Source organism: Oryzias latipes, chromosome 5, assembly GCF_053564925.1.
Source record: "Oryzias latipes strain Hd-rR chromosome 5, Olatipes_Hd-rR_3.1".
Classification (NCBI taxonomy): domain Eukaryota; kingdom Metazoa; phylum Chordata; class Actinopteri; order Beloniformes; family Adrianichthyidae; genus Oryzias; species Oryzias latipes.
In genome coordinates, this window is record NC_136241.1 from 7,572,469 (window position 1) to 7,588,386 (window position 15,918).

Here is a 15,918-nt window from a genome sequence, read left to right on the forward strand (position 1 = left end):
CTTCCATCTTTTCTGTACACTCTCCTGAGTTGTTAGCACCTTTCCATCTCTGTCCTTAATCACCCTTATCTGTTGCACGTCCTTCCCATCTCTGTCTCTCTGTCTGGCTAGCCTGTACAAGTCCTTTTCTCCTTCCTTTGTGTCTAACCTGTCATATAGCTCATCGTAAGCTTTCTGTTTGGCCTTTGCCACCTCTCTCTTCACTCTACGCTGCGCTTCCTTGTACTCCTGTCTACCTTCCTCAGTCCTTTCTACATCCCACTTCCTTTTAGCCAACCTCTTCCTCTGGACGCATTCCTGTACTTCCTCATTCCACCACCAAGTCTCTTTACCGTCTTTCCTCTTTCCAGATGACACACCTAGCACCTTCCTACCTGTTTCCCTGATAATTTCTGCTGTAGTTTCCCAGTCATCTGGAAGCTCATCCTGACCACCCAGGACCTGTCTCAACTTCTGCCTAAATTCCTCACAAGTTTCTTCATTCTGTAGCTTCCACCACTTGGTCTTCTTTTCTGTTTTCCCTCTCTTCTTCTTCCTGACCTCCAGAGTCATCTTACACACCACCATGCGGTGCTGTCTGGCTACACTCTCTCCTACCACCACTTTGCAGTCAATAACCTCTCTCAAATGACCTCGTCTGCATAGGATGTAGTCCACCTGAGTACTCCTACCTCCACTTCTGTATGTCACTCTATGTTCCTCTCTCTTCTGGAAGTAAGTGTTGACTACAGCCATTTCCATCCTCTTCGCAAAGTCCACCACCATATGTCCCTCCAGATTCCTTTCCTTCACACCAAACCTGCCCATCACCTCCTCATTACCTCTATTGCCCTCACCAACATGCCCATTAAAGTCTGCTCCAATAACAACTCTCTCTCCTCTGGGAAAACTCTCTATGACCTCATCCAACTCACTCCAGAATCTCTCCTTCACTTCTAACTCACAGCCAACCTGTGGCGCATACCCACTGACTACATTCACCATCACCCCTTCAATTTCTAACTTTAGGCTCATCATCCTGTCTGAGACTCTTTTCACCTCTAGAACACTGTTTACAAACTCCCCCTTCAGAATCACACCTACCCCGTTTCTCTTCCTATCAACACCATGATAGAACAGTTTGTATCCTCCTCCAATACTACGTGCCTTGCTGCCCTTCCACCTTGTCTCCTGCACACACAGTACATCTACCTTCCTTCTCTCCATCATGTCTGCCAGCTCTCTGCCTTTCCCTGTCATTGTGCCAACGTTAAGAGTCCCTATTCTCAAACCTATGTTCCTGCCTTTTCCCTTCTCTCTCTGGCCACGGACCCTTCTGCCTCCCCTCTTTCTTCGACCAACAGTAGTCAAATTTCCACCGACACCCTGTAGGTTAACAGCATCGGTGGCGGTCGTTGTTAACCCGGGCCTCGACCGATCCGGTATGTGTAAAGTGTTGTGGATGATTCGCATGGTTATTTTGGCAATTTTTACGCCGGATGCCCTTCCTGACGCAACCCTCTCTATTTATCCGGGCTTGGGACCGGCACAGAGGCAACTGGCTTGCAACCCCTGCGGCTAGATTGTGTATCTGAATGCATGACTTAAATTAAATCCATCCATCCATCCATCCATCCATACATCCATCCATCCATCCATTCTCTTCCACTCATCCAGGACTGGGTCGCGAGGGCAGAAGTCTAAGCAAAGATGCCCAGACTTCCCTCTCCCCACCCACTTCCTACAGCTCCTTTGGGGAGCCTTGAGATGTTCCAAGACATAGTCTCTCCAACATGTTCTGGGTCTTCCCCAGGGCCTCAGCCCAGTGGGACATGCCCGGAACACCTTCCAAGGGAGGCATCCAGGAGGCATCCAGACTAGTTGCCCGAGTTGACCAAGTTTTTGCCTCTGCAACAGTCTGGGCCACAGCTCGCTTAGACTGCCGATACCTATCAGCTGCCTGTAGAGTCCCACTAGCCAGCCAGGCCTGGTAGGACTCTTGTACTGTACTGTACTTCTGGTGTCTACCACCAGGCTGGGGGGCTATTACTGCAACAGGCACCAGAGACCTTGCGAACACAGCTCCGAACAGCAGCAGAGACAATGGGGGTGGAAAACACGGTCCACTTGGACTCGATGTCCCCAGCCTCCCACGGTACCTGTTTGAAGCTCTTCTGGATGCAGGTTTTTAAAGACCTCCCTGACGGAGGGCTCAGCCAGATGTTCCCAGCAGACCCTCAAAGTGCATTAAGATCTCCCAAGTCCCTCTGGCCTCCTTCCCCGCCAGTGAATCCAACTCACCACCACCTCTCTTTATTCAAGTGTCCAAGACACCAAGCCACAGGTCGCCTGAAACATATACAAAGTCGATCATTGACCTCCTGCCTAGCGTGTCCTGGTCCCATGTGTATTGATGGACACCCTTGTGCTCGAACATGGTGTTCGTTATGGACAAACTATGACGAGCACAGAAGTCCAACAACAAAACACTGCTCGGGTTCGGATCATTCCTAACAATGACACCCCTCCGAGTGCCACTGTCCCCCGAGGATAATGGAGTCCCCCGTTGGGGCACTTTCCAGTACCCCTTTGAGAGACACCAAGAAGGCCAGGTACTCTAAACTGCTGTAAGCCAAAACCACAGTCACAAAGGCAGAGGGACATGAACCTCTAGTCCACCGGGTTCCAATACTTGGCAGCTGAGAAGGGGGCTCACGAGTAAGCACACACCAGCTCGCTGCCAACCCCTCTCGAATAAGTGTCTTTCAGGGCCCAGGCTGTGTGTGGAGGCGAGCCCGACTGTATCTAGCCAGTCCCTCTCAACCTCTCAACCTCTCACACAAGCCCAGGCTCCTTCCCTCCCAGAGAGCGACGTTCCATGTCCCAAAAGCCAAGTTTCACGACCAGGATTTGGGTCGTCAGGGCACCCACCATTGACTACTACCCAAACCACATTGCATTTTATGGGCCTGTGCAATGAAGGACATGGGCCCACCTACAGGTGGTGGGCCCATGGGAAAGTTTTGGCAGACCTATTTCGGCGGAGCTACTGTTGAAACTCTTTGCTTGGCTATAGGACATCATGACAGAAGAAAGCTCCAAGAAAGCAGCTTTATTCCTCTTTGCCGCCCACAATCTTCTCTCAAACAACATCAAATGCTATAAAAAAGGCCTGCTGGATGACCTCCATTGTTGTTGTTGTTAGCTTTAGGCGGCATGAGGTCTGCCTGGGCCATTTTAAACTGGACTGTCATGTAATAGAACCCTTTATAGAACCCTTTATATGTAAAGACCTCACAGTTTTGTAGAGTCTCAAAAGATTTATTTTTCTCATTATTAGGCTGCCGGTTATATTATAAACTTTAACGTATGCTTCCCAAAACAGAGCATACCTCTCTTTTACATTTACACAATGCATTCTTTTTGTGTATGCACACTTTTTATGAAAAACAAAAGACTACTTCCACTCACATCCGTCTCTGTTAATAAAGGCTCCCTGTGGAGCTTCAGGGATTCCTTTCCACACAGAGATAGGTTTGGGGTATCCTGGGTCCACAGTGCTCCTCTCCTCATTGTAGCGCCAGTACTGGTCACCTTTGAAGAAGTAGGTTTTACCAACCGGCTCCCAGCGAAGTGCCGTGTCGATTCCCTCTTTCGGGAGGGACCTTCCTAGCTCCAACAGGCTCTGAGGGTAACCTGGTTCAGCACTGACCTCCTTGAACACCCAGAACTTGTCACCTGAAACAGGAGAAGTGAGCTGAATCAACCCAGTTTGGAACCAGTTATGAACAGAAGCTTCCTGTCAAGTCTAGCTGAATAGGTTTTTTAAATCTATTTATTAGCTCCTGTTCTTTCAGATAATGGTCAGATTTTCTGAAATGCTTCTTTGTCTACCTTTAAAAAAGACAAACTTCCCATCAGATCTCTCGTAGGCAGCATCAATGCGAGGTGGCAGCCCCTTCCAGAACTGATCAATCTGCATGGGATAACCTTCCTGCACCTTGTTGTTCCTAAGACGCCAAAACCACCGATCCTGGGGGAAAACAGAATGAAATTTCAGGATCACTCTGGAGACCAGTTTCAAAACTGCAGCCAGTCTTTAATGTTCAGCAGCATTGTCAAACAAGGATCCTTCGCACTTTAGTTTTTAAGTCAACTGTCTAAAGTTTGAAGGGGGTTTAAAGGGATTTAGGTCTTCAAAGGCTGTCCTTGACTTTCACTGCGATGGGACTTTTATACTGTTGTGTTTCCTGATATATTTAATTAGTTTAATAATTAAATATTTTTTCTGAGATATTTAAAAATTGTGGAGGGAGATAGTTTGTAAATGTCTCTGTTCTTAAATAACAGGGATCACAGATGAATAACATTGTTCTTTTGAGAGTGAAATATTATTTCCATCCAGTCCCTCAACACTTCTAAGCGTTAACCTGATGATCTACATTTACAGTTTATTATGGCATTTTCCCTGCTTTATTGCACATTTTAGATGTAATACTTCCAGTATTCAATCCACTGCAACTGACATTTTATTAATTACTGTAAATCTAATATTATTTTTCACCTTTTTTGTTTACCCTGTTCATACAATTAGGGTTCATAGTTTTTCAAATCAAAGTCAGTGTCCTTGTCATGGCTGAACCAAGTTTCAGATATCGTATGGATGTTCCATATTCTATTGATAGTCGCTTATGATTTTAAAGGTAGTATATATGCTTTAGCTGTTACCGTTAATGTTTGACAATCTTCCTTCTGGGTACAGAGAACTACGGTATTTTCCAAAGTGTAAGTCACACTTTTAGGAAATAAGTGCAATGCCTCTGTACAAATCCGTCAAATCACGCCTCAGATTTGCATTACTGTGTCTAATTCAAGGCCACTCCCTCTTTTGACATACATCAAATTCGATGCTTAATAGTTGTCCAAAAATGTTTTCATAAACTAGACGCTTCCATTGTGTGTAGGAGAGGCTACTGTCAAGTTTTCAGCCTCATGGCTACATGGAAGCATTGACCGTCTCATTTACAATGCATGGAAGACGGGGTGATGTTAAGAGATCAGGTTTATTTTGAAGAGCTCTACAAAAACATCCGTGAACATGTCTCCATGTCTGGGTTTATGAGATCATGCAAAGTCGTCTTTTTTGAAGGCCATCTTTTACCTTGTAGTGTAGGAGCTGCGTCTGAATGACAGAATGTTCAGCAGTTCTTCTGTCTTTCTGTAACCCAGTTTGACACTTGCATCCCGCATTTGAATGAGGACGTAAAAAATAAAAACAAGAATAACAATGTTTCCATGCAAATAAGAAAAATTGAATCAATTTCAGGAAGAAAACATTAAGATTCTGTTTGTTGTGGGTAGCACTTCTTCGTCCACATTGTTGTCAGTAGCAGCAAACACTGACACACACACCCACAACACCCTCAATTGGTTGTAATGTGAAAAGACTACTAAAGGACAACCAGTTGTTAGTTGGAAAATAAAGAATATATTATTAATATATTAAAAAATAAAACCACAAATAAGTCACTACTGAGTATAAGTCGGCACCCATGGCCAAACAATGAAAAAACAGTGATTTACATATCAGAAAATATGGTAACAGTGACAGAAAAAGATTTATATCAAGCATCTGGAAATGGATAAAAATCTACATTAGAAAAGAGGAAGAAGAAGAGAAGAAAAGGGTCCGTGCTCATTATTATTTGGTTTTCTTGAATCTAGGCCAAGTCTCGCTGAGTTCACACGTCTACTGGTGTTCATTTTTTCTGAGGACTCATTAAAACCACCCGTTTCCAGGACAGAGTCCAGTTGTGAACTTGATTCCAAACCCTCAAACAATCCTCTGAAGCTCTTTCCAAAAATACCCATTTCCAGAATGCGCACATTCATTAGTCTTCACAAAGGTGTCAGTTTGAGCACACACACACACACACACACACACACACCATCAACCACCCACTAATGCTTTCTTGTCTAACCCCAACGAGAGAGAGGAAAAAGAAAAGATCAATACACATCCAGCCAATGGAGCCATTAGTGTTTCTCTCCAACAAAACATCCCATAATGAGCTTTTCCTTGGAAAGATGTGCTAGCTTTCACCACTTTCTGTCTTGGTAGGCCATAGTTCTGAAAACCTACCACTTTGCAGCCACCATGTTTTACAGCTGCAAACATTTTTGCTTTGTCAGCTCTCAACTCTTTTTTTTACTATTGGTTTTGGTGCCCATTAAAGCCTAACCTTACACCAACATTTGGATGTTAATATTTTCTCCTCACATAAACCACAAACATGAAGCCCGGCAGATGGACAGATGGACAGACAAGGTGAAAACATCTGAACTCGTTTCATCAGAGCAAAGACATGCAGGTCTGGACAGCTGAGCTGTTTAAGTAGATGGACACCAATCATTTTAAAATTTGGACACATTCCAATATATATTTCTTTTTGTCTGAATGGAGCTCAGACAGAACTTTTATGTTGGACAGACAAGAGGGGAAACTGATCATTTTAAACTCCACAGAGAAGGTCCAGATGAGCAAAAAATGAAATAAATAAATAAAGCAATCAAAGTAGATTAAAATGCAGCAAAATACGTACAAACAGAATTGTTGACATTTTTCTAATGCCGTTCAAAGCAGATTCAGATTTATGGATTCAGACTTTTCACCTGAAAGTCTTTCAGTCTGGTTCAGCTGCCAGACTTGTGTTTTGTTGATGTGCAGCCATACATGGTTGCACAGACTCAGAGTTTAGAAATTACTTTCTATGCTTTACACACCAATCCTCAACAGCACAAAACAATTTGGAAGCTTTCAATGTCTGACAACTCACAGAGGTTTTGAAATTATGCAAAGTTTCCTTGTGCCCATGACAATGTTCCTCACATAAAAAGACTGAAGCGTTGGCATCAGGGTCTCCCCTTTAATCCCACCTCTTCCGTTCCTAATGTCTGTTACCGTTTTTGAATGAGTCTTGCTCCTCTGCAGCACACGCAGCACTCTGACTTATCCCTAATAGGATATAATGCTCAATACTGCTGCCCAATGCCTCGATGTCCAGTTCACCGGCTGCACATGAAGCAGCGTGCATAACCCTGCTTCATGCCTTCTGCTTCTTTGCTCACCTTAAAAACAAACATCTCCCGCCTGAAGAAGGCCACAGTGTTGAAATTGCCGTCACAGACGTTGGGTTTGCCGTTTCCCGGCAGTGCAGGCCGGTCACTGTGTGGGCGGGCTGGGCGGGAGTTCCGGTCATGCTTGCGGTCTGAGGTGGAGTGTGTCCGTCGAGAAGGTAACGTGGGTAATGGGCGAGTGGGTTCCAGCATGGCTGTAGGCACACCTGGAGAACCACGTTGATCCATTTTTCACATCAAGTCTTCATTTATAAGATGATAAACAATCAATGTATTTTTAAAGTAATGTTTTCCTGCAGTGATCTGCTATCAGCTATTTCAAGAATGCCTATTGAAAAATGAGGCAAGTCTGACCCAAACTGAACTAGAATTTAGTCTGCTCTGAAGTCCTGTGGAAAATATCAAGTCTCTCAGTCTTAGTTGTTCATTTGTGATGAGGAAGGTTTAACATTTGCTGCTCTGGAACAACATCAGACAAACGTTTAGGGATGTAGATGTTTAATAAAAATCTAAATTCTGAGTAAAGTTTGTCCAAACTCTGACGGAGGATCTGAACTAATAGTTTCTTCAGTGTAGTGGTTATGGATGTTTATGTCTGGGAACTTCTTGCTTTGTTTTCTTGGTGAGTCTTAAATTTGCTCATTGTGTTTTTTTCTCTCTCCTTTTTCTTGGAGCAACCGGTGTTTGTATGTAACTTCTTTCTTGAACAATGCCGGATTGTTTTTGCTGATTGCTTCCCTACATCTACGGCTTCTCCTTATTGCTTAGGGGTATTAGAAGGTGTCTTTGTGTCTGAAAGGCTTTTTTTAAGGAGGAGCCGTGGCGACTTAGGGCTGGCTTTCCCTCCACCGGGAGGGTTATCTGCCTCGTGCGGAGGAGAAATGCTCTGAAGTTTACATTTAAATGTAAGTATTTTATTAATCAATGTCACACTTGAATGAAGTTTTGTTTTTTGCGTTGTAAAGTTATAAACCGATATTGTGTTTTTTCGTTGGCAGCTCTGCACTAATGTGGCTCACCTGAGACTATGGATGATGTCAATGTCAGTGGTAGTAACGTTCAAATTTAAAGACACTATTTTTTACGTATCTTTCTGCTTGGACGGCTAAATGTTGGGTTAGGGAGAAGCTGTGGGAGTAGGGGAAGAATCTGGATTCAGCCGTGGAAATGTCAGCTTCACTTCTAAACAGCAACTTTGATGACTTCAGAGAACTTGGCTGAGGAAGAGCCAAATGAATGCTGCTGAATCTGGATGGAAGTTTTCTAAAATGTGGAGAAAGTGATTAAAAAAACATAAAATAACTCTATGTGTGACCCAACAGACGGGTTTCATTCTACTCCTGCCTCTCTTTGTAGTCTTCCAACACAAAGAAATGCCTTCATAGGACAAGAGAAGCTGGACATGCAGGTGGGTTGCTGGTTGGGAATGCAGTTGCCACACTCAGCCAGCCCCACCTACTTGATTGATTAAAGGGATGAAGGACCCTCTTCTTAGCGCTTCAACTGTTCCGTTTGCGTCGAGGCAAATGTTGCTCCAACATCCTTGATCTTTAGAAGTCAGATCCAATATTCTGCTGCAATTTTCCCCCAAAATGATGTAAATGCAGTAAGGACAGTCTCACAAAAACTCAACAGATACATTTTGCTTATCTGTCTCAGTGTTTTTAGCATTATTCAAAGATTGAAGCCATGATAACACGTTTCCAGTCACTGAGCACTAAGGACAGGCCTCTGTCTCTTTTTTTCTGGTTTAGCTCAGCTACCTTTCCATTTTTCACTGCTTTGTTTCAGCTCTGTTTCTAATCACCTTCTCATCTAAAATAATAAACTAAAATATTTGTTCCGTCTTGCCTTTGTTTTGCGAGTTTGTCTGGGATACGGTGTGATGGCGGCTTTTTTTTTCTAGTTTTGCAGACAGAGCAGATTTCCCCCTCATGAAACATTGGCACTAAAAGCTCACCGTAGATTTTCTGAATGCCCTGCAGGTCGTCCAGAGGCAGCTGGAAGTCTCGAGTGTCCATATACTGGTAGAAAGGAGCCATGATGGCGCTGGGATCATTGGAGTGTTCCAAGCCCAAGGCATGGCCCAGCTCATGAACCGCCACCAGGAACAAATCATTTCCTGGGCAGAGAAGTGAGGAAAAAAAAGGGGTGTGTGTTAAAAGTAGCCTCACTTTCTATGTGAGCAGCCTGTTTTTTTTCTGTTCTGGGTTTTTCTGAAGACAATTCCCCTTAAAACAAGAATCTGAAAGCAGCGATACTTGACAGCGCCTCCAACATGGAGGTCTTCATGACTGCTATTGTCATGATTGGGGACTTTTTGGAAAAAAACCTAAGATAAAGAAGTCTAAGTATGAATTTTTAAAAATCTTTATTATCAGGGCATATCTGTTTAAGAAAGTGGAACAAATGTCAAGTTTTTACTAGATTCAATTCACAATCTAAGTTCATAAAGGCCAATAAGAAAACTCTTTAATTATTTAATTAATTTATAATAATTTATTTAAACGCATTATCTACACACAAATCTAGAGATGTGAAAAGTAGTAACTTTGATTTGTGCATAAATGCTGTTTTGTGTGTATATCAGAAAATGTGTGCACATTTAAATGCATAGGAGTCGTTTCAAATCCAGTTAGTTTCTAGGTGCTGTCATTTTAAATTGTGTGTCCGTGGATTGCATAGTGTATTTGTATGTTTTTAAACTTCGAGTGTGCAAGTGTACACAAATCAAGAAATATACACACAAATCCATTGAGTCTATTTGCTATCTCTGTGTCCATCACCCTAATCTAGAGTTTTTCAGTTGTTTTTACTTACTGACATAACATAAATGAATAAAATTAAATGGGTTAGGGTTACATGAATGAATGAAAAACTAAAGAAAGACAACATTTCACAGAAGTGTGGTGGAAAACGTATTTCATGTCAGCAACTGTAACTGCTTCAGATTTTGACGTCTCCTCTTTTTCATGTTTCCACTTGGTTTTTTTTTTTTTTCTGAGTGTCAAGAGTTTCCTTGCTAGAAACTCACACGTCTCACACCTTTAAAATGCAATTTACTTTTTTAGAGGCCGCCTTTGGATGAGGACTTCCCCTCTCTACATGAGAATTTCCCCGGGCCTCTGTCCAAATTCTGCACAGAAGCTTCTGGAGCTGTTTTCCCTTCGCCTGTTCTCCAGGCCACAGCAGGTTAATAACAGGCTGACCATTGATTGAGGTGAAAACATGAGGTCTGGAGATCAAAAGGAGGTAGTCATCATCATGTCATTTTACAACTGATAGGAGGAATTGGTTTTCAAAGCTCCCAAGAACGTCCTCATCCCACAATCCTGAGTCTTACCCTTTAAATACTCCTTGGATCCAGATTCCCACTCAGACGGGGAAAATGAAAACGTACATGGATCCATTAACCCTTGTGCTATCTTAGATGACCCCACCCTTACATTGACGTGTTCTCCCTACCATGACAAAGGTGGATAAAGGTGGAAAGATTTCATGTAATCCATGGACACCAGTGAAGATCAGAAATCATTGAAGAAAAAAGGTTCAGAGCACTGTCTAGTGGGTCTAGATGACCCAACTCCCAATGCTAAAGTGCCTAGGATAGCACAAGGGTTAATCTGCAAGTGGAGGATTTAGAATAGGAGAGTAAAAAGGTAGACTTTTGCCCGCCCACCGTCCGAGCTTTTTCCGTCATCCGGTTTTCCTTCGCTCCAAATGCAATTTGAATAAAGAAATACTCAGAAATGTAGTTCTAATCTTAAATTCCTCTATGATGACAAAAATGCTACAAGAACATGTTAAAATACCATTATCATTGGAGTGGGTCTTTAAATGTAAAGATGATTAAATATATTTTTAACTCAACAATAAATTTTATAAATAAAAGTGTTTTAGAAAGCCATGTTTTAAATTACATTTGAAGAGAAACTGCCTTATTCTTTGTAAATGTATTTTGAAATTGTATTTGTAAATATAATTACTATAAATGAGATTGATTACATGATTGCTACCTTTGCATGAAAAAACTTTTTTACTTCATAGACTTTAAAAAGGTAATTTTTACTTCTCTAACTCCATCCAGGCTCTATATATGTTCAGCGTACTTATAGAGAGTGACTTTAAAGGACATAACTTAAGAAAACTGGCATATTTGGTTAAGAAGCCACATGAAATGAGCTGAAGGAAAAAGGAAAAGCTGAATGAACTCACCATCACTGCTGGGGTTTCCCAATGTCCAGGGCTCATCTGAGTCAAAGTGTGTATCTCCTCCGATACCTGCGCCAGGGAAGTATGCGTGGGCCAGGAATCCCCCCTCACCATCAAACGGAGAGCTGTCACCATGGAAACCAGAGGCAAAGAAGATCATGATGTCAGCCTCTTTCCCTTCCTTCTTGATCTCTGAGTAAGGAACCTCCTGTGGAGGATCAGAGGGGAAAAACCTCAGTCTGACAGGTGGCCCACACACAAGTCCAACATAAAAATGACTGTCAGAAGATCAGAAATAAAGGCGGGGGGAACACCACATAGTTTTTTGATGCTTAATTCTCAACCTTGTGTGCAGTAACAGAAAATCTGGAAAAGCTCTTGTGAAAAACATGAGAGCTTTGAAAACTGCTGTTCAGTAAAACAGAGACACAAATCTGCACTGCAAGCAAACTGGATCTGCTGCTTCTTTTGAGCCTGAACACTTACATTTACACCTGACCACCTTTATGACCTTTATGACATTTATGACACCTTTATGACCCATTTATCATGTTCGAATTCATGTTTATGGATCCCTTTGCCAGGGAGAGGTTTTTTTATGTATCATCCAAGAGGAGACTGGAAATAAATCCCCAGGAGGGACAACGAACAAACTAAATCAGGGATGGGTTAGTCCAAACTGTTCTTTACTGAGATCCTGGTTACCAGGATCATGTGTGTCGGTCTGTACAGAAGGTAAAAGAGCGGGACTTGTTGGGACATTCCAAACCTCTACTCAGTGCAATTAATTATGTTTGTGGTCTAACCAGAGCAAAGGAGTGTTATGGACACAGAGGTTTAAAAAAGGTCCAGTCGGATATTTGGTTCATTTTAAAGAATGCAGCTGAAACTTCACAACCTCAGAACTCATGGATGGAACCTTCGGCTGTGTATTCGGTCACAGTAAAGCAGCAGTTTATTGGTATTTGTAGAAGCAACCCGTCTGGAATGGAGCATGTTCATTCAGAGGTGTCTTCTTCTGAGAGGCTGTGTTAATTTGGGAGGAACTAACCCCCCGTGCTCTATGCACTTGAGAGAATGTATAGGTGTGTGTGTGTGTGTGTGTGTGTGTGGAGGGGGGGGGGGTTATAACCATGTTTTTGTGGATGTAGTGGTTCACTGGCTCACAGACAGTTTTCTGACCTGGAAGGACAGTGGCGTGACCATCTGCCACACGCTGAAGGCCTGTCGGATGGCTCTCTGGGTGTCCTTTTGCCCCACTTTGGGGGTGTAGTTTGATATGCTGTGAAAGGAAGATATTTGGTGAATGTTTGTTAATCAGCCCTCAACCACCTCCACACTCCACCCTAAAAAAAAAGACCTCAAACTAAACCATCCTTAAAGACATCGTTAGTAAATGAAATGAGTAAATGAGTAAATAAAGAGGGGGAGTGTCAGCAGGAGCAAAACCAGTGAAGGACGGCTGATCCAACAGGAGACAGATCCTCATCATCCAGGCCAGCAGAGCAGCGCTCACTCAAACATGTGAGACACGAGTTTTCCAGTTAGCAATCTAATCCCGTGTGTGACACAACCTGTCAGAAGCAGGGACTAATGGAACCTCAAACTGTTTCAACAAGTCCTTCCAGCTGGAAGACTCACTCTGACTCATAAGACAGGCAGCAGGAGAGAAAAACAGACAGACTTGTCCTGCTCATGAAAGAGCGCCAAATGTTGGGAGTTTGTTTTCAGTCTTTGAGTCACTTGCACGTCCAAACTCCGACGCATGGAAGAAATCTGCAACAAAGTATGGGAAGTTTAGGATCGGATAAGTGATCATCTCAACAAGCAAACCCACCAGCTTCCAAAGGTAGATCTTTACATAATTTTAAAGCAGCAAGTCAACATTCGTGTGCTGAATGATCCATTAATAGGGAAGCATTTGTGTAGCATAATTAAAAATAAAAGTCAAAACCAGAAATGCATTTTTTGACCCAAAATTAAAAGGAATAAGCAATCCTTCAAAATTCTTTTTCCTTTTCTACTTAAAAGCCGCTTATTCTGGGTCATAATTAAAATGAAAATGCAAAGAGGGGATTGCAGATCTGTGTAGCAGCACTTCGGCCTTTGCCGATCTGGCTGCCGGTCTGAAGACAAATCTAGTCTAGAAAGTTTTGACGAACCGCAGTGCGTCCGAAGGAGGACCGCAGAAGGCGGAAATGCTGCTACGTAGTCCTGAGAAGCTGTGTACAATCATCAGGAGAGCACAACCATCACAAAGCCCTCTTCTCTGCCGCTAACAGAAAGCTACAAGCCTGGCCGCACTGCTCCTAGCATGTGTCTTTTAGCAGCTGGACACACAGAGATAGCACTGACGTCATCGCCCCGCCTCCCCTCTGAAAATGCTAAGTCGAATTAAAATATGCAACAATATTCGCAGGTTGAATGTGAAAAAGAAAATGAAATTCCCTCTTTGCATTTTCGTTTTAATTATGACACAGAATAATCGGCTTTTAAGTATAAAATGAAAAAGCATTTTGAAGTATTGCTTATTCATTTTAATTTCGAGTCATTTGATGCAGCTAAATTTTGAAAATGAAAAAGCATTTCTGTTAATCCATTTTAATTGTCAATTTAGACATTTCTAAAGGAATTTTGCGACACATTTACCAGAGAACTTTCTGAAAATTAAATGTCAAATACCATTTTAATTATCATTTTAATTAAGTGACAGAATAAGCAGTGTTGAAGAAGAAAATGAAAAAAGCATTTTGGAAGGTTTGCTTTTTTTTATTTTTAGTTAACAAATGCAGCTTCATTTGGAAAATGAAAAAGCATTTCTGGTTTTGACTTTTATTTGTAATTATGCTACACAAATGCTTCCATTCATTAAAAAACGGTTCACTCCAATTTAATAAAGTGAAAAAAGATACACACAATACAAATGTGATGACACCAGCAGAGACTTTCACACTTTTGGGATCAACTCAGAAAAAGTATTTTTTCTACTAGAACTTCAATCCATAGAAAAACACAATTAGATTGGTAATAAAGGTAACGAATGTCCACCGCAGCTCAGCTGATGTGAAGCTTGCTCAACTGCAGAAGATGAATAAAGCTGGAAGGTCACTTTGGGAGAGGAGAGCTACCACTTCCTCTGTTTTTTCAGACAAGGATGTCCCCTCTTCTCCACTGAGCAGCTCACAGAAAGAATCTCTGTCCTGTCCATCTGCCTTTTTAAACGTTTACTTCTGAAAATCTTCTCAGCAACATCAGTGAGAACTGGAGTGCTTCAGGATAGAATGAGGACAGAAGACGACTAGTGGCTGAATGCGTTTCTTACTCTGCCTCTCAGCAAGATGCCTCAGCTTTCTTCCCATGTGAACTAAAAGTTCCTTCGCAAAAGGAAAATATGTACATGTAGCATTCCTGCAGAAGAGCTTTCCATTTTCCTGCTGCGCATTAAGACGTCCACCTGGCACAGAAACATGATGTTCCAGCACTGCGTCCTTCACAGAGTCAGATTGGAACTGCTGTGCTTAGAGGCGTGAGTGTCTCTGACTTTCTCTGCATGCAGGTTGGGTATGGACTGCTGACCTGTTCAGGGTCTACAGTCGTGGCCTAAAGTTTTGAGAATAATGTAATTAGAAATGAGAAAAGTATCTGCTTACATTTTTATAATAGCAATTTGCATTTTCTCCAGAATGTTATAAAGAGATGTCAGATGAATTGCATAGTCCTTCTTGAACTTAACCCTGAAAAGACAGTCCACTGCATTTCATTGCTGTCACTGAAGGACCTGCTGAGATCATTTCTGTCATCGTCAGGTGAGAATGTTGACGAGCACAAGGCTGGAGATCATTATGTCAGGCTGATTGGGTTAGAATGGCAGACTTAAAATGTTAAAAGGAAAGTGATGCTTGAAATAATTGTTCTTCCATTGTTAACCATAGTGACCTGCAGAAGAAACGCATGCAGCCATCACTGCTTTGCATCACAGGCAAGAATATTGTGGCTACTAGGATTGCACCTAAATCAACAATTTATAGGTTCATCAAGAACTTCACGGAAATAGTTTCCAGAATGCACATTTATTCTGCCGTGAGGGGTGAAGCTCTCTGGACACGCAAATACAGACGTTCTCAGCCAGACCCCAAACCAATGCTGGACAGACAGAAGTCAGGTGGGAGAGACAACCATGTTCTTATAACAATGAACTTCTCTGTGTTTATTCAGTTTCATCTTAAGCAAATAAAACCCCTTCAGTGGGTCATTGTATTTTTATAGAGGTTAAGGAACTTTCTCTTTTCTAAAGGTAGGGGGATTGTGGAGCTCTGGTCTGGACTTCTTTAAATCAGTCAGACAGAGAGGAACATGGAGAGGAATCTGACTGACAGACAGGTTACCTGTACGAGATCTTTTTTTCTCTCCATTTCTGTCCTGTCAGGGCGTAGCGCTTGTTCCTCTGCCGGCGGCTGGTGTGGGGCTGATCTGGGACACCACAGCGGGGCGTCCACATCCACCTGAACACAGCACATTTAGAGTTCTTCTGAGGACTTTCATGTTTCACATGGAATCAAACATCAACATTTTCCTGCACTATCACAGCTA

The 15,918-nt window shown here is 42.4% G+C and overlaps 1 protein-coding gene across 2 annotated transcripts in view; it reads right to left on the reverse strand.

Annotated features, from left to right (window-relative positions):
* mmp24 (matrix metallopeptidase 24) overlaps nucleotides 1–15,918 on the reverse strand; it is a 45,016-nt gene that overhangs the window by 6,440 nt on the left and 22,658 nt on the right. For both annotated transcript variants that reach the window (XM_023954646.2, NM_001104881.1), the window contains 7 exon segments: nucleotides 15,714–15,830; nucleotides 12,511–12,610; nucleotides 11,332–11,536; nucleotides 9,077–9,238; nucleotides 7,108–7,322; nucleotides 3,874–4,012; nucleotides 3,451–3,717 (listed from right to left, as the gene is read on the reverse strand). In XM_023954646.2, coding sequence (XP_023810414.1) covers nucleotides 3,451–3,717; nucleotides 3,874–4,012; nucleotides 7,108–7,322; nucleotides 9,077–9,238; nucleotides 11,332–11,536; nucleotides 12,511–12,610; nucleotides 15,714–15,830 — 1,205 coding nt within the window.